Source organism: Myodes glareolus, chromosome 3 (assembly GCF_982192425.1).
Source record: "Myodes glareolus chromosome 3, mMyoGla1.1, whole genome shotgun sequence".
Taxonomy (NCBI): Eukaryota; Metazoa; Chordata; class Mammalia; order Rodentia; family Cricetidae; genus Myodes; species Myodes glareolus.
Genome location: NC_142028.1, coordinates 77,770,980 through 77,797,348, shown reverse-complemented (window position 1 = coordinate 77,797,348; position 26,369 = coordinate 77,770,980). Strand labels below are relative to the sequence as shown.

The 26,369-nt window shown below is 45.3% G+C and overlaps 2 protein-coding genes across 3 annotated transcripts; both read right to left on the bottom strand.

The window, feature by feature from the left end:
• Positions 1 to 1,328: 1,328 nt before the first annotated feature.
• On the bottom strand, positions 1,329 to 25,635 carry Nsun4 (NOP2/Sun RNA methyltransferase 4). Of its 2 annotated transcripts, none has more exons than XM_048443917.3 (6): positions 25,478 to 25,635; positions 20,107 to 20,441; positions 12,534 to 12,688; positions 10,538 to 10,698; positions 5,638 to 5,762; positions 1,329 to 4,142 (listed from the first exon to the last, which is right to left on the bottom strand). In XM_048443917.3, the coding sequence occupies exons 1-6, from the start codon at positions 25,568 to 25,570 to the stop codon at positions 3,866 to 3,868; spliced, it is 1,146 nt and encodes a 381-aa protein (XP_048299874.3). In that variant the 5' UTR covers positions 25,571 to 25,635; the 3' UTR covers positions 1,329 to 3,865. The 2 variants fall into 2 exon arrangements, with proteins under 2 accessions (XP_048299874.3, XP_048299876.2); XM_048443919.3 differs by lacking the exon at positions 25,478 to 25,635 and adding an exon at positions 22,331 to 22,465.
• On the bottom strand, positions 22,643 to 25,228 carry LOC146895154 (sperm head and tail associated protein-like). The gene has a single exon (XM_085686455.2). It carries the CDS (start codon positions 25,142 to 25,144, stop codon positions 22,643 to 22,645), a length of 2,502 nt encoding a protein of 833 aa, XP_085542581.2. The 5' UTR covers positions 25,145 to 25,228.
• Positions 25,636 to 26,369: the final 734 nt, after the last annotated feature.

Genomic DNA, 26,369 nt, shown 5'->3' with positions numbered 1-26,369 from the left:
CAGACCAGGCTGGCCTCAAATTCACAAAGATCCACCTGCCTCTGCCTCCTAAGTACTGGGATAGAGGCGTGAGCCACCACTGTTGGGTTCTAGCCCTATTATTTTAGTTTGGTTTGGGGTTCTCTGAGACAATATCTCATGTAGTCCCAACAGGACTGGAATTTACTAAGTTAAGGATAACCTTGAACTCTTGACATTCCTGCCTCTACTTACCAAGTGCTAGGATTACAGGTATGCACCACACTTTGTCAAGAATTTTTTTTTCATATTAAGATTTTTTTGTTTGTTTCTGTTTTTTTTTTTTTCCCCGAGACAGGCTTTCTTTGTAGCTTTGGAACCTGTCGTGGAACTAGTTCTTGTTGACCAGGCTGGCCTCAAACTCAGAGATCCTCCTGCCTCTGCCTCCCAAGTGCTGGGATTAAGGGCGTGCACCACTACTACTGGGTTTTTTGTTTGTTTGTTTTTTGAGCTCTACATTTTTCTCTGCTCCCCTCCCTGCCTGTCAAGAATTTTTGATGTGGTACAATCCTGGTTTTGGGAAAGTTAAAATCACAAGTTCCCAGGAGGGTTTTAAAATAGCCTGACCTTGTAATTAAACCAAAGGCACCTAACCAGTTAGACCAGCTGCAAACCCACAGTAAAGATCCTGGGGTCACTGGGGGGATCTTTAGACTTTTAAATAGTCCTAATGCCTTTGTTCAAAAGTAACTTGATAGAAGGCAGATTAGGAGGTTTCTGAGACTAGAAACAAAAGAAGTGATCAACAGCCAAGACCAGAAGGTAATTTTTCTTTTTTTCCTTATTTATTTATTTTTTGTTTTTCCAAACAGGGTTTCTCTGGGTATCCCTGACTGTCCTGGAACTCACTTTGTAGACCAGGCTGGCCTAGAATGCAGATGGGTATCCCTGACTGTCCTGGAACTCACTTTGTAGACCAGGCTGGCCTAGAATGCAGAGATCCACCTGCCTCTGCCTCCCAAGTGCTGGGACTAACAATGTGCACCACCACCACCGCCCAGACATAAGGGTAAATTTTAAGGATAAGAATTATTTTCAGCCGGGCAGTGGTGGTGCATGCCTTTAATCCCAGCATTCAGGAGGCAGAGGTATGCTGATCTCTGTGAGTTTGAGGCCAGCCTGGGCTATAAGAGCTAGTTCCAGGACATGCTCAAAAGCTACAGAGAAACCCTGTCTCGAAAAACAAAAAAATAAAAAAAAAAAGAATTATTTTCAATATCACTCGGTGATTGTGGCTATATTATTAAATACTCATTAAATAGCACACTGGCGGATTGCAAGGTGATATAAATAAGATCATACATCATGTGTTCCATTGTGTGAATATCCAGTTTATTCACCCTTTTCTTTCTCAGAGACACGTGGACTATGTCAAGGCTCTTGCTTGTGAAACGGACTGCTATGAACATCCTTTGAAGGGGCACGGGCCATAAGAGTTTCTCTTGAACTGATCCTGAGCAATGTAGTAACTGAGTTAGAGGGCAGTATATATTCAATTACAGGAGACAAACTGTTTGCCAAAGTAGTTGTGATAGTGGGTCTGAGGTCTCAACATGACCAGATTAAGAGATGCCTTGGACTGGGGAAATAAAGCTGTATGTCTACAGGAATGCTTCCAGAGAGGACTGGCCCATGGAACAGTGACGAATACAGGTGGGACCCTCAAAAGAGCAAACTGCCCAGATGATGAAGGTAAGTAGGGAGAAGGCAACCCTCCAGCCGGCAAGTCTTTTTCTGCTCCAGTGATACCACCTACTGCTACTGCTGCCCACTGGCATCAGACTGATTCCTCAGCTCCTTAACACTGACTCAACAGCAGCAACTTTCCAGGAAGCTTCCCAACTGCAGTGTCGGACTGAGACTGCTCAGGCGTCCTTGGGAACCTAGTTCTCTGCCTCTTCAGTGCACATATGGCTATTGGTAGACTATCCAGCCTCTATCCAATCCAATAAATCCCCTTTATAACATATACACATACATGCATACATATGTGTGTCTACATACACATGCACACACGCATGCATATATATGTATGTCTACATACACATGCTATTGGTTCTGTTCCTTTATAAAATCCTGCCTAATACAGCAGTTTTTCTTACCTAATCTGTCTGTCCTCAATTAGACTGTGATCCCAGGGCCAGCAGACCCTTTTCTCCTCAATGTTTACTGCTTAGCCTTCGATTAGCAGCAGACAGACATCCAAGAGCCAATGGGCAGAAACCCAGGCACAAAGGTCTCTCAGCTTCAGCAATGTAAGTTGAGAGTAAACAGCAGGCAGAGACAATATGTCATGAGCAGAAGCTGGTACAGGTCCCACTCAGAGTATGAATCGAGTTCTTTGGAATTCCACCTTACTAGCTTTACTTGGTTTAAAATCTGGAAGGTCTTCCAGGGTCCTCAGTTATAATACAAATCTCAAGAAAGGAGATGTTAACCTTTGCTAATGTCCTTCTCAATGGACACTTCTAATACCAAATACGGATTAGCAGGGAAAGCATGAAAGACAAAAAGAACGGCAACAAAGGAGGGATAAAGAAAGTGGGAAGACAGCTAGTAAATAAAGTTGGAAGATAGGTAATAAATCTAAAAGAATTTTTTAAAAAAGGAAATAGCTTAAAATATTAAGAGTTTCAAAGCTGGGTGGTAGTGGCACAAGCCTTTAGTTCCAGCACTTGGGAGGCAGAGGCAGGTAGATCTCTGAGTTTGAGGCCAGTCTGGTCTACAAAGAGAGTTCCAGGACAGCCAGGGCTACAGAGTGAAACCATGTTACAGGAAAAAAAAAAAAATTGAAAAAAAAAGTAGGAAGAGCCAAGCAATATTCATACATACATACCTGTGTGTGCATGGGTGACCATAAGCAATGTTTACTATTCCTTAGCACTAAAGGGTACCTTCTTTTAATAAATGTTACAAAATACCTAGCATGCTAGTATGTAAGTCGATATGTTATGTAATGTCACTCCAAAACACTGTTTGTGATCCAAAACCCTGTTATACTAGAAGGATTTGGAGATGGGGAGCTGGCAAAGATTAGAAATAAAACAAGATATTTGAAATAAAATATCAGGAGTTTCCTAGGTACTTGAAAAGTAAAAGGAAGTAGATGGCCACTTTAAGATGAGGAAACCCAGCCATTCCCATAGTCCCAACCATACCCCTAACAGTGCCATAGCTGTCATACAAGTACTCAGAGAACACTTGCCGTCATGTGAAGATGTAAAAGAAGAAACATACAAAAACACAGTATGTACCAGAAGCAGCCTTTGCAGTGGCATCTGAAGGAAAGGCCAGAAGCCTTCAGCTTAGGAAACCTTTCTCATTTTAAGAGGATTACCAGTCAGGGGCTCAACAGTTTTAGTTACTTATTCCTTAAATTAGATCATGTGTCATATGGAGGCACCGGGGAGGCTGGTGGGCCTGTGGGCTGACTAAATGGGACTCACCAGTGGGAGAGGGCTGTATGCAGGGGCTGGGCACTCTGGGGAGCGTGCTCAGCAGCTTTGGCTGACACCCAGAGAATCATGATGGAACTGAGACTGACATGAAGGCCCCAACTACAGGCCCGGCTCTAGAGCACTTCAACAACTTTATTGGCTAAATGTTTCTTCCCAAGTTTACAGTTTAAACTACAGGCTTATTCACTGATTCTGTCTAAGTCCCTAATGGAATAGGGGCCTGAGTGCAGGTTACAGGATAGAAGTGAAGTCTGAGTCAGAAACCTGCTGATCATCCACAGCTGGGCCGCGGTCCTACTTCCTACTGTCCACAGGAGGGAGGCAGGCCTTGGAGTGCACCTCTGCCACTCCACTGTTCCGGTGCCCCCAACAGAGTCGACAGGGCGACACTATGGCAGCCGATGCATTTTGCAGAAGTACATAGGCCCAAAATTAGCCATGAGGTTTGGTATTACCAGCTCCCCAACCTGGCAGGATGGGAAGAAACAGAATGTGTCCATGAAAAGCTTTCGGAAGTGAGACAGGTCTTCCACTTGAACCTGGATGCTGTACTGATTGGCCAGAAGCTCAATGGCCCCTTGCACCACATACTCATTCTGTAAGTGTGACAGTGAGCAAGTGGAGTAGACAACGTGGCCTCCCGGTTTGGTGGCAAGGAGTCCAGCCCTGAAACCAAGAAAACAAAACAATAACTGGTATTCTTCCCAGAAGCGTGAGAGCAACACAGGGCTAGGAACATGGGCTGGGCAGTCTACTGCCTGATGGAGTAGTACCACCATACCCAGCTCCAGGAAGTCTCCATAGAAGAATCCTTCGAAGGCTGGAGAGATGGCTTGGCAGTTGAGAGCACATACAGCTCTTGTGAAGGACCCGAGTTCAGTATCCAGCACCCATGTCACAATTTTCTGTAACTCTCAAGTCCAAGGGATCCAAGATCTTTGACCTGTATGGGCATCTATACTTATGTGCACATACCTACATGAAGATATACATGCATATACATAACTAAAAATAATAAAAAGAAACCTAAAAAAAAAAAAGAGTCTGAGCGGTGGTGGCGCACACCTTTAATCCCAGCACCTGGGAGGCAGAGGCAGGTGGATCCCTCTGAGTTCGAAGCCAGCTGGTCTATAAGAGCTAGTTCCAGGACAGCTAGGACTATTACACAGGGAAACCCTGTCTCAAAAAACAAAAAACAAACAAACAAAATGTGGTGCATGCATTTACTTTAATCCCAGCACTCAGGAGGCAGAGGCGGGCAGATCTCTGTGAGTTCTAAGTCAACCAAAGCTACACAGTGAGACCTCAAAAAAAAAAAATAGAGAAAGGGAGAGGAAAAAAGAGGAGAGGAGAGGAAGGGGGTGGTGGGCTAGGGGCTAGGAGTCTATGTGACTGAGGAGAGAATTCAACTGATGGCCAGCATCAGAGTTTGGTTCATAACCAGAATCAGGCTTCAAAGGATCATTTTTTTTTTCCGAGACAGGGTTTCTCTGTGTAGCTCTAGCTATCCTGGAATTTGCTCTGTAGCCCAAGCTGGCCTTGAACTCACAGAGATTTGCCCGCCTCTGCCTCTTGAGTGCTGGGATTAAAAGCATGCGCCACCAGCCAGCACTTCTCTCTTTAAAAAAAAATGTAATAGTTCTTTTCTTTAAAAAAATCCTTATTACTTATTTTATGTATATGCATGTGCCTGAATGTGTGGATATGTACTACATATGTGCAGGAGCCCATAAAGGTCAGAACAGGCATGGATTCCCTGGTAGTGGAGTTACAGATGGTTGTGAGCAGCCATGTGGGTGCTGGAAGCCAAATCTGGGTCCTCTGCAAGAGCAGACAGTGCTCCTAACTCCAGTCTCTTTCTTTCTCTGAGATAGGGCTTTACTACATGGCCCAGGTTAGCACCTAGGATGATCCTTCTGCCTCAGCTTCCCCAATAGCCAGGAATACAGGTATATACCAGTATACCTGACAGAACCTGCTTTTCAAAAATGTGCAAGTCACTGGTGCCAAGGACAAAATGGTAAGGGTGTGGTTAATATTCAAGAAACAATAATCTCATGAAGTTTACCACCTCCAGGCAAATCTCCAGCCAAAAAATCCTTCTATGTAACGGTCTTGGCATGCTTCCTGTAAAGTCTGAGAATCTATAACTATCACTCACGCGAGAAGCTGCGCCTGCAGCATGGGCAGCATCTGTCGCTCCTTCTTCCTTGAGCGCTGGAAGATGTTGTTCTCCTCCTCATGAAGGGAGTGGCGGTCTGTGGTACATGGCACATCTACCAACACCTGCCAGAGTGTTAAAACAGAAAGCATTAAAGCTCCTTCTAGATTCTTCTAACTGAAGTCAGAGCAGCTTAGGCCCTGAGCCAACGAAGTTCAGTGGAAATGCTAGCTCTACCCACACCTCCATTGCAGAATAGCAGACAAGGATGCCTATTTTAACCTGACAGACGACTGTGAAATACTAAGTAGGAAAATAGTATATTTTGCAATATTCATGGTTAATCAAAAAGCCAAACCAAGCCAGGCAAGATGGTACATGTCTGTAATTCTAGCCCTTGAGAGCACTGCTACAAGGTTGAAGGTAACTTGGTCTCTACAGTTTTCCAGGCCAGAGTAAGACCCTTCTCAAAAAGTAAAACAAAATGAAATGAAAATCTATACTTGATAGTTCAAACTTATTCCAGCACTTCAGAGGCAAAGGCAGGACAGTTAGGAGTCATAGCCAGCCTCAGCTTACACGATGAGTCTGAAGCCAGCCTAGGCTCCATAAGACCATGCTTCAAAAAAGGATGCATATAAATGTAATTGTAATTAAACAACTGATATCAAGCTAGGAAAAAAGTTTAGTATTTCAAGGTTCTGTCTCTGGCTCTTTACTAAAAACATCCAATTTATATATGATACAGTACTTAATTTAATGATATTACACAATCAAACAGAATCAGAATTCAAAATTGTCTTTTAAAAATATACATTATATATATGTGTGTGTGTGTGTGTGTGTGTGTGTGTGTGTGTGTGTGTGCTCTATCTGCATGTACACCTTTATGCCAGAAGAGAGCATCAGATCCCACTACAGATGGTTGTGAGCCATCATGTGGTTGCTGGGAATTGAACTCAGGACCTTGGGAAGAACAGCCAGTGCTCTTAACCTCTGAGCCATGTCTCCAAGTCCCCAAATTATCTTAAAACAATGTCAGATGTGTAAGTCCCTAGGCTCAATCCCCAGTACTGTTTTAAAAAGAAAAAAGGAAAGGGGGAGGAGGGGCTGGAGAGTTGATTCAGCGTTAAGAGTACGTGCTGCTGAGTTCACATCCTATCAGAAGGTTCACAATCACTTGTAACTCCAGTTCTGGAGGGATCTGAAGCTATGGCCAATTTCTCTCTCTCTCTCTCTCTCTCTCTCTCTCTCTCTCTCTCTCTCTCATACACACACACACACACACACACAGAACTAATAAAATTACTGTAAAAAGGTAGATCCAATATGGACGGTAGTTTGGTTTAATATGGTTTTATTTGAAACAGGGCAAGCCTGAAACTCCCTACAAAGCAAAGGCTGATCTTAAACTCACAGTTCTCAGCTTCCCAAAAGACTACAGTATGCACTCTTTCCTTATTTTAAAGTGAGAAATACAAAATTACTCATTAATTTACTAGCAGTCTCTCCTATACTAGATACTTGAGACAGACAAAAATGTTTTAAATATTCATATTTGTATGTCTGAAAAGGTAAAATCATCTTTGAAAAGATTTTTTTTTGGCAAAGAATAAACAATAAGTAAATTAAAAATAATCCAGTTTTCAACCAGGCATTGGTGGTGAACACCTTTAATCCCAGCATTGGGGAGGCAGAGGCAGGAGGATGGGAAGCTCAGTCACCCTTTCCTACATAAGCTAGTTTCAGGGCAGCCTAGACATCATGAAACCCTGTCTGAATCCTGACTTAAAAAAGGGGGGGCAGGGGGAGGAGAGGAAGTGGTGAAAATTCTTACCATCTCTCAAAGGTGGCTGGACTAGAGGTGCATTTGTGGATGCTGGGTCCTGAGCCCTCATCACGTGAACAACAGGGCTATGTGATTTCAATAAGACTAAAAAATCAGCAGCAAATATATCTTTATTCTGATACCAAATTATCCTGGATATTGCTTATTAGTGTCAACTGTGAAAGCAGTTGGCCTCATCCAGTCAAAGGGACAAAGGGACAGAAGCTGCACAGGTGCACTGCCTTTAGGAAACATCTGGAAAGGACAAAATAGTCAACATCAGATATGGCGTAGGCGTCTCCACATCAGACAAGGTGCAGTGTGTGGTTACGAGTCATACGCCAGGATGGTAAGCTAGCTGAACTCAGCCTCCAATGTGCTTATGATTTCCCCATGAAAAATATGTTCAAACAAACATTGTTTTATTTGGAAAAAACTTTCTTAGTAAGAGAAAGAGGGAGGGGCGGAAGGAGGAAGGGGAAACCTGTGAGTGCAAGGGAAGGGTGGCTGTCCTGCTATGACATGCAGGGTGCTGGACTCTCTTCAGTGGATGCGTGGACACAAAATGAGGAAGAACGAAGTTACCAAGAGTCTGCTGAGCCCTGAGACTCTTCTTCGAATCTAAAGTATCTACCACTTCCCTGGCGCAGCAAACTGCATACTACTATTTCTTCAGCAAAGAAATCAATGAAGATATCGCCAAGCACCAAGGCTGTTTCAAATGCCCCAAGCACTGTCAAGGAAAAGGGGAGGGAATTCATTCTATCCTGCTCCACAAGGCACAGCTAGGATCAGTGAACAGACAATGACGAGGGTGTGACAATGATAATAATGTTAACACTGCTACACTCAGACACTCAGCAAAGGCATTCTCAGCCGCCTATGGGACGGGCATTACAATAAGCCACAATGAAGAAGGTAAAGCACAAACGAACGTTTAAATAACTCACAAGCAGCTTCTAGCGGGCAAGTCATGAAGACGGGACTCCAATCTAAGGAGCCTGATTCCAGAATGCTAACCTTTACCTGTATGCCATGAAAGCTATAGACTTTTGTTGCTGTTTTTTAAGACAAGTTTTGTCTCTGTAGCCCTGGCTATCCTGGAATTCACTCTGTAGACCAGGCTGGCCTCAAACTCAGAGACTCACCTCCCTCCGTCTCCTGAGTACTGGGATTAAAGGTGTGCACCATCACTGCTTGGCTATATTCTTTGTCCATTTTCTACATGTGTACAATATATGGGGGTCATAAACCACATGTTAAGTAAGTGATTTTAGAGTATGCTTATTAAGAGAAAATAACTTGGGGCTCAGTAGTTAAGAGCACTTGTTGCCTTTGTAGACAATCCAGGTTCATTCCCAGCACCCATAAGGAGATTCACTACTGCCTGTAACTCCAGTTCCAGAGAATCTGACTCCCTCTTATGACCTCTGAGAGCAACACAGACACACATGTGGTGCACACATACATGAAGGCTAAACACACATACACATAAAAATAAATCTGAAAGATCTTTTTTTTCCCCCGAGACAGGGTTTCTTTGTGTAGTCCCGAATGTCCTGGAACTCACTCAGCAGACCAGGCTGGCCTCGAACTCACAAAGACCCTGCCTGCCTCTGCCTCCCAAGTGCTGGGAACACCAAGCCCTAAAAGAATTTAAAAAAAAAAAAAAACTTTAAAATATTAAGAGTTTCAGCCGGGTGGTGGTGGTGCACACCTTTAACCCCAGCACTTGGGAGGCAGAAGCAGGCAGATCTCTGTGAGTTCAAGGCCAGCCTGGACTACAAGAGCTAGTTCCAGGATAGACTCCAAAACTGCAGAGAAACCCTCTCTTGAAAAACCAAAAAAAAAAAAAAAAAAGAGTTTTAAAGCTGGAGGTAGTGCTGGCGCACGCCTTTATTCCCAACACTTGGCAGAGGCAGAGGCAGAGGCAAAGGCAGAGGCAGAGGCAGAGGCAGAGGCAGAGGCAGAGGCAGACAGATCTCTGTGAGCTTGAGGCCAGCCTGGACTACAGAGCAAGTTACAGAACAGCCAAAGCTACACAGAGAAACCCTGTCTCAAAAAACAAGAAGGGGGTGGGTTTCAATAATATACACAACAGGAGAATGTGAGAGATTCTGTAAATCTGAGAAAAATAGTTGGACAGCAGCAATACTGACGGATACAGAAAACCTGCTCACTGCCAGTGGAAGCAAGATTGGCAGAACCCTGGAGAAATTCCCAAACTTTGTCAAATCTTAGCTGATGGAAACCATCAACCAGCAATCATACTTCAAAAGCACAAAACTAAAAAGGACTAAACTTGAGGATATTTCAATAATTAAAAAGTCATAAATGTCAGAATGAAAACAACACATTGACATTTCCATTTTTTTAAAAGATCACCATTTTTTAAAAACTTTATTTAACTTTATTTCATGCGCATTTGTATAACGATGTCAGATTCTCTGGAACTGGAGTTACAGCAGCTGCGAGCTGCCATGTGGGTGCTGGGAATTGAACCCAGGTCCTCTGGAGGAGCAATCAGTGCTCTTAACCACTGAGCCATCTCACCAGCCCCGCCATTTCCATTTTTAAGAAACTTACAAATTTCTATAAAGGCTACAGAAAGCGAAAACAATAGTCTGCAGGAAGAGGAAGTAGATGACTTCGTACAGGTCTAAAAAGAAAGCTTATTTTTCACCTGATAGCTCCTGAATATATATTTATATATTATATTATATTACATTATATTATATAGCACTATATAATATTCAGAAATAAATAACATGTTCTCATTCATACTCATCTTTGTGAGGGCTTCCAAGCAACCAAGTGACTTCAGGAATAAAATATGCCTAATAACTTCTTCCACACTCAGTTAGGTTCACATTCTTTTTGCTGCCAACTATCGCTAATGAAAATAGTAGCAAGTCATCCAAGCTGAACTGAGAATTCTCCAAATAGCTCTTTTTCCAAGTCACTCATGGAGAACTGTCTAGGTTCGAAAAGAGCCCTGCACATTCAAAACACAGGGGTTGGGTCCTACCCCTGGAACCTGAAGCCAGGACTCAGAGGTCAGAAATCACTTACCCGGTCATAGGTGTCCCCCTCCAGTTCTCCCCACTTCCTGCCATCCCATGAGGTGACTCGAACTAGATTCCCGTCCCTGATGTCTTGAGGCACATAACTGTGCAGGACTTTCTGTAGTCTGCCTGTTCGGGAAGTGGAGAGATCGTTGGCAGCGAGATTGCCTGTGGGGAAATAAGAGTCTTCAGAGGCTGCAACTCAACAGCATATCACACCAACAGAAGGAGCTGATAGGAAATGAAACCAATTCTCAGGCATAAATAATCAACCAGACCCCAGAGACAGGGAGATTTATTACATATGTGCACCAAATCAGTCACTCTGGAGTGGCGGTCATGAGGACAAATATGTAGCAAAAGGAAAAGTAAATAGACAAAGCAGGTCAAGAAAGAGTATTTCTAAAGAAATATGGTCTCTCCCACTACCCACCCCTTTACTCTGCGACAGGGTCTTGTTCTGTAGCCTAGACTGGCCGTGAACCTGTGGTCACCCTGCCTCAATGCTAGGTTTACAGCGTACTAGTCATGCCGATTTTACCATTCACTGTGGACATGGGTTAGTGCTATGGTGCCTAGACTGTTCTCAGACTTCTCAAGCAAATCTATCTCAGCATCCTGAGTAGCTGGAACTACATATATAACTGCTTTGGACCTATAGCAGGGAAGAACTTAGCTAGGGGGGAAAACTAAACTGAATACTGGGAGAAAGAGGCAGAGTCAGAGAGATGCCATGTAGCCCTGCTGGAGACAGACAGTGGAACTTTTAGCCAGTAAGCCACAGCCACATAGCCATACACAGATTAATAGATATGGGTTAAATTAATATGTAAGAGTTAGCCAATATGAAGCTAGAGCTAATGGGCCAAGCAGTGATTTAATTAATACAGTTTCTGTGTGATTATTTCAAGACTAAGCAGCCAGGAACCAACAAGCAGCTCTCTCCTTCTACAACTCACTTGTTAAACCTGTGCCAACCAATATTCTTCCTTTCCTATCTTTTCTATTTGAACTTCCAGAAGGCTGAAAGCAAATCACTCATGGGCCTGCCAAGAGGCTAGAGGCTAACTCAAACATGCAAGCCAGCTTCAGAGTAATAAGGACAGAAGGTTCACATCTAATAGAAAGGTCCAAGCACATGGCAGGAGGGGCCTGGCTAAGCTCTGGGTCAGAGGTGAAAATCACACGCCTTTGTGGCTGTATCTTAAGCCTCAGGGAAAAGGTAACTCCTACTTTACATCAGGATGTTGACCAGTGGCTGGTTAAAGTGAGCCAGGGTCACCTACGACATGGAGACACATAAAGCTTCAGCCTGTTCCCAAGGAATTCATAATTTTGTTTTGTTTTTCGAGACAGGGTTTGTGTAGCTCTGGCTATCCAGGAACTTGCTCTGTAGACCAGACTGGCCTCAAACTCACAGATTCAGCTGGCTCTGCCTCCTAAGTGCTGGGATTAAAGGAGTGCACCACCACACCCAGCACAGAATTCATAACCTTGAGGAGGGAGAAGATACATATCTGAGGAAAGGCTACTAATATTAATGTGCTGACGTGATGCTCCTGGCGTGGGTGCACAAGAAAGGGAATCAGCCTGAACAAGCCAGCAGCAGCTAGGAGAGAAGACTTCCTAGGGGAGCACACTTGAACCAAGGCTTGAAAGTCCAAAGGATTTAGAAACCACAGCTGGGGTGGGGTGGAAGAATTCTAGAGAATGTAACATGAGTACAGGCAGCAGAGTATGCTGGAAGGAGCACAAAGAAATAAGACTTTAATCAGCAAATGCCAAAAGGTAAGAGGGTCATATGGTGACACATTTATCAGAGCCCTGATTTAATCTGCCTGAAGGAGCCTTGATGAGCCATTTTCTTAACCAAGTGAAGACAACCTTAGCAGATATTATTACCTCTCTGGCCCTGGGACCAGAAAGCTTATCACATTCAGTGTGCCCCGACTGGGCGAAGTGGGGGATCCCTGCCTGCGTGAGAAACCATCCCACTGACTTACGGCAACAGCCGGTCTGAAGTAATGCCAGTGTTTTCCCCCCAGGAGCTGCACACAGGTCAAGCACGGTGTCTCCAGGCTGCAGACCAAGAGCCAGGACTGGTAGCAAGGAGGCAGCATCCATTAGATAGTAATCCAGAAGACCCAGGCTGCCAGGTCTGGAAGAGAGAAGATTGTCTCACACATCTCGTGGGAGCCAAGGTGAGCGAGTCCATGCCCTTTAGTGTCAGTGAACTCCACTCAGCAAAATTATTTCTTAGACATTCATTCATTCTATACAGTATCTATTACTCATGCATTCATCCATAGAGTATCTACTACTCACTCATTCATCTATACAGTATCTACTACTCATACATTCATTCATCTATACAGTATCAACTACTCATTAACTTACCTATACAGAATTCACAGTACTCATTCATTCCTCTATATAATATCCACAGTGAAATATATATACATATATGAGACAAACAAGATCAAGGACTGGAGAAGTGGCTCAGAGGTTAAGAGCACTGGCTGTTCTTCCAGAGGTCCTGAGTTCAATTCCCAGAACCCATATGGTGGCTCACATGAGATCTGGCGCCCTCTTCTGGCCTTCATGCATACATGCAGGTAGGCCACTATGCATAATAAATACATCTTTTAAAAAAAAAGGAAAGAAAGAAACAAGATCAAGGTCTCATGTGTCCCAAGCTGGTCTCAACCTTGCTATGAACCTGAGAATGACATTGAACTTCGGATCCCCTGGCTCCACTGATGAACTGTGGAATTACAGGTTTGTGCAACCACACCTGGCTTACACAATGTGGATGAAATTCAGGGTTCTATGCGTGCATTCTACCACTAAGCTACACTCCCATTCCTGAGTGATTCTTTTGAAAACAGATCAATTTACTCCCAAACTAGTCTCACTAGCCACCTTGCTATTCCTTCAGCGAGCCATCTGTTATTCTATCTCCGGCCTTTCAATTGCTTTACACATCTCTGCTACTTCTATCAGGCATTGCCTCCAAGTGACCAGTGGGAAAACCACTGGTATTCCCGAACTTCTAGCTCCAGTTGCACTACTTTTCTTTAAAGCACTTGTTCCTCACTTGAAAGGTACAAATATATGTATGATACATGTGTGTGTGTGTTTTCCCATATTAGAATGTAGCTCTGAGAGGGCAGATTTTGCCTGCTTTGTTCCCTGTACCATTCCTAAGACCTGAAACGGTGCCTGGCCCATAGTATGAACTCAATTTTACTGGGTTACACATCAAGATACAAAGTACTTCACTGGTTCAGAAATAAGGGCTATCTACTATATGTACTGGAGCAACCTGAGGTAGGTCTGATGAAAAACCAGAGGCCTTTATTTAAGATTTAGTAGGGGAAATGTACAGCTCAGTTAAAAACAAAAAAATAAAATAAAATAAAAAAAGATTTTGTGAGAAAGACTGGAAAGATGGCTCAGCAAACAAAGGGCACTGGCTTCTCTCCCAGGGAACCCAAGTTCGACTCCTAGCACCCACATGGTGGCTCACAACCTTCTTCAATTCCAGGGGATCTGACACCCACTTCTGCTCTGCAGGATCCTGCACCCAATGGGCACATATATTCACACATAAAAATAAAAGATAAAGCCAAGTGGTGGTGACACACGCCTTTAATCCCAGCACTTGGGAGGCAGAGGCAGGCAGATCTCTGTGAGTTCGAGGCCAGCCTGGACTACAAGAGCTAGTTCCAGGATAGACTCCAAAACTGCAGAGAAACCCTCTCTTGAAAAAATAAAATAAAATAAAAGATAAATAAAATATGTATAAGCATAATGGAGGCATGTCGACATTCTCAGTGGTAGAATGCCTGTCTAGTATGGATGAAGCCTTAGCTTTAATCCTTAGAGGAAGAAGAAGAGGGGGAAAATCCCCAGAGGGGGGTTGAAAAGCAAGACAAACACAAAAATTCTTAAACCCTGTATTAAGAATTTTGGACTATAACCTACAGGAACTTTTCAAAAGTTTTTAAGGAAAGCAATATACAGCAAGCCGACAGCTAACATCAAACTGAATGGAGAGAAACTCAAAGCCTTTCCACTAAAATCAGGAACGCGACAAGGCTGTCCACTCTCTCCATACCTCTTCAATATAGTACTTGAAGTTCTAGCAATAGCAATAAGACAACATAAGGAGATCAAGGGGATTCGTATTGGAAAGGATGAAGTTAAACTTTCGTTATTTGCTGACGATATGATAGTTTACATAAGTGACCCCAAAGACTCTACCAAAGAACTCCTACAGCTGATAAACACCTTTAGTAACGTGGCAGGATACAAGATCAACTCCAAAAAATCAGTGGCCCTCCTATACACAAAGGATAAAGAAGCAGAGAGCGAAATCAGAGAAGCATCACCTTTCATGATAGCCACAAATAGCATAAAATATCTTGGGGTTACTCTAACCAAGGAAGTGAAAGACCTATTTGACAAAAACTTTAAGTCTTTGAAGAAAGAAATTGAGGAGGATACCAGAAAATGGAAAGACCTCCCCTGCTCTTGGATTGGGAGAATCAACATAGTAAAAATGGCAATTCTACCAAAAGCAATCTATAGATTCAATGCAATCCCCATCAAAATCCCATCAAACTTCTTCACAGACCTTGAGAGAACAATAATCAAATTTATATGGCAAAACAAAAAACCCAGGATAGCCAAAACAATCTTATACAATAAAAGAACTTCTGGAGGCATTACCATCCCTGACTTCAAACTCTATTATAGAGCTACAGTATTGAAAACAGCTTGGTATTGGCACAAGAACAGAGAAGTCGACCTATGGAATCGAATAGAAGACCCAGATATTAACCCACAAACTTATGAACACCTAATTTTCGACAAGGGAGCTAAAGGTATACAATGGAAGAAGGAAAGCATCTTTAACAAATGGTGCTGGCATAACTGGATGTCAACCTGTAAAAAAATGAAAGTAGATCCATATCTATCACCATGCACAAAAATCAAGTCCAAATGGATTAAAGACATCAACATTAATCCGTCCACTTTGAACCTGATAGAAGAGAAAGTGGGAAGTAGTCTACAAGATTTAGGCACAGGAGGCCTCTTCCTAAGTAGGACCCCAGCAGCACAGACAATAAGAGAAACAATGAATAAATGGGATCTACTGAAACTGGGAAGCTTCTGTAAAGCAAAGGACACTGTCAGTAGGACAAAAAGGCTGCCTTCTGACTGGGAGAAGATCTTCACCAACCCCTCATCAGACAAAGGTCTGATCTCCAAAATATACAAAGAACTCAAGAAACTAGGCACTAAAACTCTAATTAACCCAATTAAAAAATGGGGTACTGAACTTAACAGAGAATTCACAACAGATGAACTTCGAATGGCCAGAAGACACTTAAGGTCATGCTCAACCTCCTTAGCGATCAGGGAAATGCAAATCAAAACCACTTTGAGATACCATCTTACACCTGTCAGAATAGCTAAAGTCAAAACCACCAACGATAGCCTATGCTGGAAAGGATGTGGGGTGAGGGGAACACTCATCCATTGTTGGTGGGAATGCAAACTCGTGCAGCCACTGTGGAAATCAGTGTGGCGGTTTCTCAGGAAACTGGGAGTCAACCTCCCTCAGGACCCAGCAATACCACTCTTGGGAATATACCCTAAAGATTCCCTAACATACTACGAAAGCATTTGTTCTATTATGTTCATAGCAGCACTATTTGTAATAGCCAGAACCTGGAAACAGCCTAGGTGCCCCTCAATAGAAGAATGGTTAAAAAAGGTGTGGAACATATACACATTAGAGTTTTACTCAGCGGTAAAAAACAATGACATCTTGAATTTTGCATGCAAATGGATGGAAATAGAAAACGCTTTACTGAGTGAGGTAAGCCAGACCCAAAAAGAGGAACACGGTATGTATTCACTCATAAGTGGATTCTAACCATAATTAAAGGTCTTTGAGCCTATTATTCGTGATCCTAGAGAAGCTAAATAAGAAGATGAACCTGATGAAGATTATTTAGCTATCCACCAGGAGGTAGGAAATAGACAAGAGTCCCAGATCCTTCATCTGGCGAAGGACGGCGATACAGTCGGAGACCCACATTGGAGCACCGGACTGAGCCCCCCGAGGTCCAAATGAGGAGCAGAAGGAGGAAGAACATGAAAAACGAAATCAGTACTGCGAGGGATGCTATCACCCACTGATACAAGGGAACAGATCTGATGAGAGTTTACCAAGGCCAGTTGGACTGGGACTGAACGAGGACGTGATCTAACCAGATTCTTGGAATTTGGCCGGATTCTCTGACTGTGGCTGGCCCGAAGTCTTTCTGAAAAGCCATTGACTATGACACTGGGACCTGTTTCCTCTACATATACTGGATTTTGGGGATCCAGTCTGTTTGGACACTCACCTTCCTGGTCCTGGAGGGAGGGGGAAGGAACTGGAACTTCCCACAGGGCAGGAAACCCTGACTGCCCTGGGGGACGAAGAGGGAGGAGGAGGGGGAATGGGGGGAGGGGGAGGGTGTTGGGAGGGGGGGCCGAAATGGAAACTTTTATAATTTAATAAAATTTACTTAAAAAAAAAAGTTTTTAAGGAAATCACCTGCTAGCTAGTTTTGGGTTTCAGAAAGCTGGGCAGGCAGTGATGGCATGGGTGAAAAGGGTGGGATGGTCTAGCACAGCCATAGGCCTGTCACCATGAGAACAGCTAGTTGGTAGTGGGCAGCCATTCCCCTTCCTAAGACGGAGCTCAGCATGGGAAGCCTTGGAACAGACTCAAATGTAGGTACACAGGTTCCCCATTTTTCCCGAGGTGCTATGCAGGGCTGTTCTGCTTCCTGGTTCCACTGCATCAGCTTGAGGGTGTGGCATAGAACTGCCCTCTCCTGTTATGTTAATATCACCTATGGCCCAAGGGTGTAGCTCAGAGAGAACTCTTCTGTCATGGTAATTCCACCTGCAAGCAAGGTTCTCGCCCGCAGGCAAGGTTCCTGGGTCAGCTTTTCTCTGAGCCTGAGCACGCCCACCTGGCTTCCTCTTTTCTCGGTTCAGCTGCTCTCTGACCTTGGGTGCGGCCCCCTGACTTTTCTCTTTCCTTGATCCTGATGGGGGGCTGGTGTCCTTTTGCCCCACAGTATATATACCCGACTTATGCTTAATAAAGCTGCCATTTGCCACTTGCTCTTTGGCAGATGAGCCGGTCTCTTTGTGTGTGTGTCGTCTGTTCAAACCCCTAGGACATGCGTCCGTTCTCGTGGGCTCGAGTCAGGAAAAGCGCGCGCCTGTTTCGAGGTTCGGGTGTCCACAGAAAAGTGCGGAAGCTTACACTCAAAGACACAGAAAACCTAACAAGACAATGACCTTGGGAGAAGAGTGTAATGAGATGTGGCACAATACCAACACAACAGCCACGATAGTACCCAGACCCCAGGCTACAGCACCCCCAAGTCCTCATGAAGAAGCTCGGGCTTCCACAGGATAGTTTCAAAGTCAAACCACACTTGGGCTTTCTGTACCTCATGTCTCACAAAGAGAACGTAACAAGAGGGTCGAGAAATGTGGGAAAGGCACAGAACTGCAAACACGGGAGCTCGGCTCATAAAAGTCACCGTCATCAAGTGCCCCCCTCCCTCCTCAAACTGGTTCAGTTTGGGGAATCTGCTAAAAACTACAATTCTAGTGAAAAAAAAAAGGACACAAAATTGCTGTGGAATAATCCTTTTGTTCACCGTGAATGTGTATTACTCTCGTTGGTTAAGAAAGAGCTGACTGGCGATGGCCAGGCAGGATTTTGGGGCAGAGAGAATGCTGGGAAGAAGGGCAGAGGCCATGCCATGAGATGCAGTGTGAACAGGATGGGCTTGTGTGGATGAGGTAAACGAGCCTCAGGGCAGCACACAGATTAACATGGATGAATTTAAGTTATAAGAGCTAGGCAAAACCACGCCTACGCTGTCTGCCAAACGTTTATAATAATATTAAGTCTCTGTGAGGTTATTCAAAAACTGGCTGATGGTCAGAAAAGCCTGTCTACACAAAATGTCACAGATATTATCAGGCTTTCCTAAATTGAGAGAAGCTCCCTGGACTGCTGAGAGAATAAGACCCCTCTGATTTCATAGGCAGCCCAGTGGGGTGAGGAGTTCATAGGAAGCCCAGTGGGGTGAGGGGTTCATAGGAAGCCAATGGGGTAAGGGGTTGGTAAGAGACTGTGGCGAAAGGCCAAGCCATCTCTGTAATCTGCCACACTGCTCACTTTTCTCCCTCCTCTCTCTAAGAACCCCTGTAACAGGTCAAGTGTCTCAGACAACTCAGATCACAAAGTTTTCAGGACATGACTCTGCCAACAGCTAATGTCTCAGGACTGATTGTTGATCCTCAGCCAATCTATCCTGATACATGCAGTAACTAAACTGACCTTAAGTGAAACAGATGAAAATACAGAGAGGGTCTTTTTCCTTCTTTTTTCTTTTTTTTTTTTTTTTTTTTTTTGATTTTCTTGAGGCTGGCTCACACATAGTCCAGGCTGGCCTTGAACTCCACATGCAGCTAAGCAAGCTCTTGATCTCCTGATCATCTTGCCTCTTCCAAGTGCTGTGATCACAGGTGTATCACCTGGCTGTGAGAGGTGTCACTGACGAACGCTGTACTCTAGGCTCTGCTAGATGCTTCAGTATGCCAAATTTCACTTCCTCCTTGTCGCAATCCTAGAGGACAGCTAAGTCTATACTCCTCAACCAGGCTTTCTGGGCCTCAAACTTCTTAGTTGTGTGACTTTCAGCAAATTACTCTCTGTACCCAGGTTTTTCCCTCTGAAATAAGTAGAATGCTTGCCATGTATGTCAGACTCTGGATTCTAATACTCAGGAAAAAAAATGCATCTGCTATTTATGTATCAAACTCCTGAACTTCCTGCCCTACAGTTTTTTTTTTTTTGTTGTGTTGTTTGTTTTTCTGAGGCTGGGTCTCGCTGTGTAGCCCTAGCTAGCCTCTACCCCACTGTCCTCACACTTTAAGACAACAAGTGATGGTATTGCAGGATTGTCGGACCATGCCCAGCTTCCTAGTCTCCAGGACTAAAGCCCAGTTTAGCCCTTGAGTGTGCCGTCTTTTCTCATGGAATTCCGTACACACTTTCCTACCAAAGTCCATTTCCTCTTGCCTTACTTCTACAGGTGCCTGGCGGGGCAAACATTTTCATTTTCACTAGAAAGGATGCAGCGAGTTGCTCTTGGGAAAGACAGGTGTTTTCTACAGAAGGCAGTATGTCAGAACAGGTTCCAAGCTCAGGTTTTGGGGTTCAGACTGCCTGGGTCTAAGAACCAGCCACACCACTTACTCTCTGATGGATCGGAAGCCAATAAACTCCTTAACTTCATTACACCTCAAATATAAAAGAGGGCAGATATTATTTTCATAAGGGTCTTAACAGAACAAAAAGAGATGGCGCGGGTACAGCACTTAGACAAACACCTAGTCTATATAAGCACACCAGAAAAACTGACAGTTCTGATTTGTATTACAGCGGGGACTCAGGATGATCCTCATGGTTCCAGATCCTACCTGGCAGGAGGGAAACGGCTGACATCCCCTCTGGAGAAAGTAAAGCATCGAAGGTTTGGACTGCAGTCTGGGGATGGAGTTGGAGCGAGGCCACTCTCAGGCTCTGGTTCCTGGCGAGAGATGGCTTCATTCACAAAGTCCTTGGCACTCAGCTGCTCCAGCTTAGCACTCACGTTATCACAAGCAGCAAAATTATTGACCAATGCGCCATACTTCTGCTCTGAGAGAAGACTAACACGAATCGAAGGCCAAAGATCCCCAAATTGTACACTGTAGGTCATGTCAAAATTCTGCAGAGCAAGCCGAGTGGCAGGGAATCCTGGCTCTGTGGTAGCCTAAAAGAGAAAAGGCAAGCTTATTAATCTTCCCGGTCTTGACTCTATCTCTTGTCAATTGACTTTACTGTTTTAGCTAGGGTTTCTGGTGCTATGAGGAAACACCATGACCAAGGCAACTCGAGGAGGAAAGGGTTTATTTCAGCTTTTACTTCCAGGTGACATTTCATCACTGAGGGAAGTGAAGGCAGGAACTCAAACAGGGCAGGAACTGCAGGAACCAATGCAGAAGCCACAGAGGAGTGCTATTTACTTGCTGGCTTACTAATGGCTTGTTCAGCCAACTTTCTTATAGAACCCAGGGCCCCCAGCTCAGGGGAGCCACCATCCACAATAGGCTGGGTCCTCCACTATTAATCACTAATTAAGAAAATGCCTTACAGCCGGATCTTAGAGAGGCATGCCCAACTGAGAGTCCCTCCTTTTGCATAACTCCAGCTTGTGTCAAGTTGGCATAAAACTAGTCAACATATCTACCAATACCTCAGACCCCCAAGGTAAACTCAAATCCATCCAGCACTCTCTCCTACCTTTGCAGCCTGCCTCTGCCTACCAAAGGAGGAGAAATTGGGGGCTGGGAGAGTGAAGAGCTAGCTTCATATCACAGGACTAGAAGGAACACAATACCTCTCCTAGTAACTGTGAAGGGGTCTTCAAGCAAGAGAGCGAGCCAATACTAGGCATCGTGGTGCACACTTGTAATCCCAGCATTCAGCAGGCTGAGGCAGGAGGATCCAGAGTTCAAAGTGAGCCTTGGGGCTACAAAAGCAAACTTCAGATCAGACTGGGTTACACATCAGGAGTCTCTGAGCAAGTTGGCTGAATGGGGAAAGGTTCTTGCCACTTGGTGTGACTACCTGAGCTTGATCCCGGGGACCCACAAGGTAGAACTGATTCCCCCAAGTTGTCGGACCTCCTCAGGTATACCATATGGCATACATGCACACACCATACCTATACCAATACCAATAAATAAGTAAATGTCATTATTAAAAGTCTCCTGTTGGGCTGGAGAGATGGGTCAGAGGTTAAGAGCATTGCCTGCTCTTCCAAAGGCCCTGAGTTCAATTCCTAGCAACCACATGGTGGCTCACAACCATCTGTAATGAGGTCTCGTGCCCTCTTCTGGCCTGCAGACATACACACAGATAGAATATTGTATCCATTATGAATAAATAAATAAATAAATATTTAAAAAAAATAAAAATAAAAGTCTCCTGTCATTCTACCACTCAGGTAGTAGAGGGGGGAGTCATCCTTGGTTACACAGAGTACAAGACAAATTGGGATTCAAGAGACTCTATCTCAAATACACACACAGAGAGACGAGAGGGAGAGAGAGAGAGAGAGGGAGAGGGAGAGAGAGAGAGAGAGAAACATAAAAAAGTCTCAAAAACATGAAAGGGGGAGTGATTGAGGGCTTGAGCTGGGATGCACCTCAGTGTGTGCTCAATGTGAGACAGTGTTTGCCTAGCACATGCAATGCCTAGATTTGATACTAAGCACACTGAAATGGAAGAAGGGGACTTATGAAACAGCTCAAGGGAAAACTCTTGAAGAAACTGTTTCCTCAAGCCCTGGGAAAGCTTGAGGCTTAAAGCTTTTTTTCAAGACAAGGTTTCTCTGTGTAACAGCCCTGACTGCTCTGGAACTGTCTCTGTAGACCAGGCTGGCCTTGAACTCACAATCCACCTGCCTCTGACTCCCAGTTCTGGGATTAAAGGCCTATGCCACCATGCCCATTCAGACACTTTTATTCTTTATAATCCTGTTTTCAAAAACTTGTTCATGTCTACTAGCTTATGAGCGCTCTACAGCAGCAGTGCTCAATAGGATACAAAAGTAACACCACCACCTTCCACAGCTGAGGAGCAGAGAGAGTCACTCACCTAAGATGGCCCAGTGAATGGGCAACAGAACGCACAGGATCACAGAGCTGAGTTGTTTTGGAAGATTTTCCAGACCCCAGGAAGGCAGAATAAAGACAGTTCACAAACTCTTAAGGTACGAATTAAAGCAGAAACTTCTAGGGTGACTGTTAGGGGGCTGGCAGTGAAAAACGTGAGTCATATTAAAAAAGAAATAAAGACTTCCAATGTGGAGGCCCCAACCTGGTCCAGGGTTGCAACACTGAGATGCTATTGCTGACAGTCTTGTTACTGCAACTTCTGCTCTAATCTGGGTCTTTGTTCTGGTGGTCATCATTTCTTCTTATTGTGTGGACTCTTGCTCCGACCATGACTTTTCCTACGGTGAGGACTCTTGCTCTGGCTCTTACTTTTATCACCTCGAGGGCTCTTGCTCTTCCTCCGACTTCTGCTATGGTGATATTTCTCAGTCTGGCTCTCAGTGATGCTAAAGTGGCTACTGTCATCATGGACCTGAGTATTGCCTTGGGGAGGACTACTGCTCCGACTTCTGCTCCGACTTCTCCGCAAAGATCTCCTGCGTGGGGGACTCTTGGTTTGATGAGGAGGGGCACTCTTGTTCTGGCTCTGGCTTTTGCTTTGAACACTCTGGCTCTCACAACTACGGCATTCATTAATGATAATGGTTGAACTACAGCTGGCAGGAGCGCTACAGGTGGAGCTCTTAGAGGAAGGCAAAGAGCAGCTGTAGGGGATCTGGGGAGGATCTCTGAGTGGGCCTGGAGGGCACACAGCATAGGTATGAAGACCACAGGGAATAGTATTGGGGCAAAGCCGAGCTCGAGGAACAACAGGTAAACACCGGGGGTCAAAGGGTGTCCTCAGAGGGATAAAAGAATAAATGTGGGTAGAACAAGGAGGTACCACAGGCTTACTATTGGGTGGTGGTGGACCCCTGGGAGCAGCAGAAGTGCCACAGGGAACCACAGGCTGGTTATGACACTGAGGGAGACGTGTAGAGCGATTCAGGGGACTAGAGAGTGGGGACGAATGGGAGGTGGGAGGAACCACAGAATACATGTGAGTATTGCAGGGGGATACAGGAGGTGGTCCGTGGGGACTGCTCTTGGGATATCTACTGGGCAAGAGAGGATTATAAGGCAGGCACTGGGGACAGGAAGTCGGGGCAACAGTTTTAAGGGCTCCTGTGTCCACAGTAGTCTCCGGGGGAAGGTCTTTTGGTAAGGAATTTGAAGTAGTTGTTATGGCTGGCTCCATAAGAGGATTGGAGAAGCCAAAGGACTGGGAGGGAGGCTGAGGAGAGGTGTTGGTCTTCTGGGACTTAGGATGATCAAGAAGGGTGTGGTGGGGTGTGCTGACCAGGGAGCGACACCTGTAGGGAGCGCGGCGTGAATCTGAGAATTTGGGGGACTTCACTTGAGGAACTGGGGTAGGGAGAGGGGGCTCGTTATAACTTCGGGGTGTCTGATGAGGAGCTAAAAGCTGGTTGCCCAGGGAAGGCGGGAAATACAGGGAAGGATAAGGACACTGAGGAGGAGGTGGTTCTGTGGGGCAGGGAGGACCAGAAACTATACTACCTGGGGTTAGCAAGAGGTAAGAGTTCCCCCCATTCTGCCAAGATAGCAAGGACTCTAAGCAAGTCTTTTGGGGAGATGGAGGCTCGGATGAGTTAGGAGAACCAGAACTCTCAGGTGGTAGGATACAGTAAGGACTCCTAGGGGCACAGAACTGAGATTCTGAGCAAAGATGGGAATAATGAAAAGTGCCTACTTGGGGTAAGACAGAACAGGAAGACATGCCTGCCTGAGAAGAAAGTTGAGGGCCACAACCATTTTCCCCAAGAGATCCATCAGGCTGCGGTTTAGGCTCACAAGAGTCTGGAGTCTTAGGGTGGTCATGGTATAGGCTGCCAGTGGGTGGGGTTGAGGCTGAGGTAAGAGGAGGGTCACTGTAACATCTCCCAGAGGACCAGTGGGTGATCATGGGCCCAGTTTCCAAAACTCTGTGAGAAACAGCTCCGGCGACTAGAGGACTAGTTTCCAGAGGTCTGTGAACAAGAGGAGGAGAAATTGTAAGGCCAGTTCTCAGGGGCCTATGGGTAAGAAGAGGTGAAACTATGGAGTAATTTCCCTGGGACCCAGGCATACGGGGAGTCGAAATCACGGAGCCAGTCTCCAAGGATATATGAGTGAGTTGAGGGGAGGTTACTGGGCTGGTTCTGGGGGGCTGATGAATGAGAGGTGGAGAAGTCACCGGGCTATAGTAACAAAACCACGGGCTTGGAGGACACGGACGCTGAGATCTTGGGGAACCAATACAGTTGTAATAAGGGTTCTGCGGACAAGGAGAGGGTGACCCTTGAAAGCTGAATCGGTCAAAACAAGGGCTCGGAGGGGATGAACCAGCCGGCTTTTGGCTGTACAGCCTTTCTAGGAGTGGAGAAAAGGGTTCAAAAGAACCTCTCCCCTGTGGGGGTGGGCAGGAGGGTAGCGGGGGCTGAGGGGATGGGGAGGGAATCCGTCGAGGTAAGCAAGGCGATGTAACGGTGAGGCAAGAGAAAGGTTCTCTGGAGTAAGGGGGGTTGGTGAGCCTTTTGCCTGGATTTGGAGAAAGGCCAGTAGTACAAACAAGATTGTCACTGAACTCTTTCCTGGGCGCTAAAGGCACCCCAAGAGCGAGGACAGGGCTAAATCCTTTACTGCAGGACGACGGAGACCCAGGAGGGTAGGGGTAGTTGTCATTATGTTTTGCTAGGGGTGAAGTTGCAGGGGCTGAAAATTCAAGGAGGAAAGGAGAAGAAGAGGTCGAGGTCATGGGACTGGAGGGAGAGGGTAAAGGAAAGAGGGAGAAAGGGGGAAAGAAGGGGTGAAGAGGGCAAGGGAAAGGTGAGCAAGAAAAAGGAACATGAGGCGATGTGACGTCAGCGAAAGAATGATAGCGCAGTGATGACTTAACATAGAGGGGCGGGGTCAGGAGTCTGCTTATGCAACAGCAAGAGGAGACTTGCTAATAAAAGGGCAGACAGCGAGGTGACCACAGCTTCAAGAAGTTTACTGTCCATGGGCCCCTGGGATGAATGCAACTATGAACGACGGAAAACACAAGGACTGGATAAGTTTCCCTCTAACGTCCCGCGCAAGACCTTACCCATTTCTTCTTATATCGGTGTCTCCGCGGGACCGACGTGAAGTCCACGAGCTTCAGCAGCTTCCGAACACTCCTTACTACTGGCGCAGCCATGTCAGCTGGCAACGTCAAGAAACTCCGACCGGAACCGCAGCTGCGTACTCTCGGGTTCCGGGGAGGGCGGCGCGTTACTTAGGATAATTGCGACAAAAGGGGAGGGAGCCAGGCTTGCGGCTCTCCCAGGGATCCGCCTGCCTCCTCTTTCCTCGAGCTAACGCAGTTTGCCGGAGACCACTGGGAGCTTCGCAGTGCGGCTGTGCTAAAAAAATCTAAAGCGGCTCCCCGGGGGTCGTGGTTGGGGGAGAGGGGGCAGGAAAGGCCTTCTGGGCTCAGACTGCACGGAGAAAGATCCCGAAGTAGAGCGAAATTAGACCAGATTTGTTGGCAAAGCGGGATTGCAGGGAAGGCGTAGAAGCTTCAGTTTCAAGGTCTGTCTTTTATACGGTATTTGGTACCTAGTTTTGTGTTGTGAGAGACCCCAATTGTGTAAGCTTTAGGTCCAACCACACTTGATTCCACTATTCAGGATCCAAGGGAGAGGAAGAAATGATAACTATTTTTTAGAAATGATCGTCTATCAGGGCATAATGGCGTATATCTTTTAATCTCTGAATTTGGAAGGCAGAAGCAGGCAGACCTCTGAGTTCGAAGCCAGCATGGTCTACACAGTGAGCTCCAGGGCAGTCAGATCTACATAGTGAGACACTGTCTCGGAAAAGAGAGAAAGAATCGTCTGACTACAGTAAACGATCTAAAGTAGAAGTAAGAAAAGGAAGATGAGAGAGATGATGATGGTTTGGATTAGTGTACTGTGAAAACAGAGGAGGGCACTTCAGAATTGTAGGCCGGATCG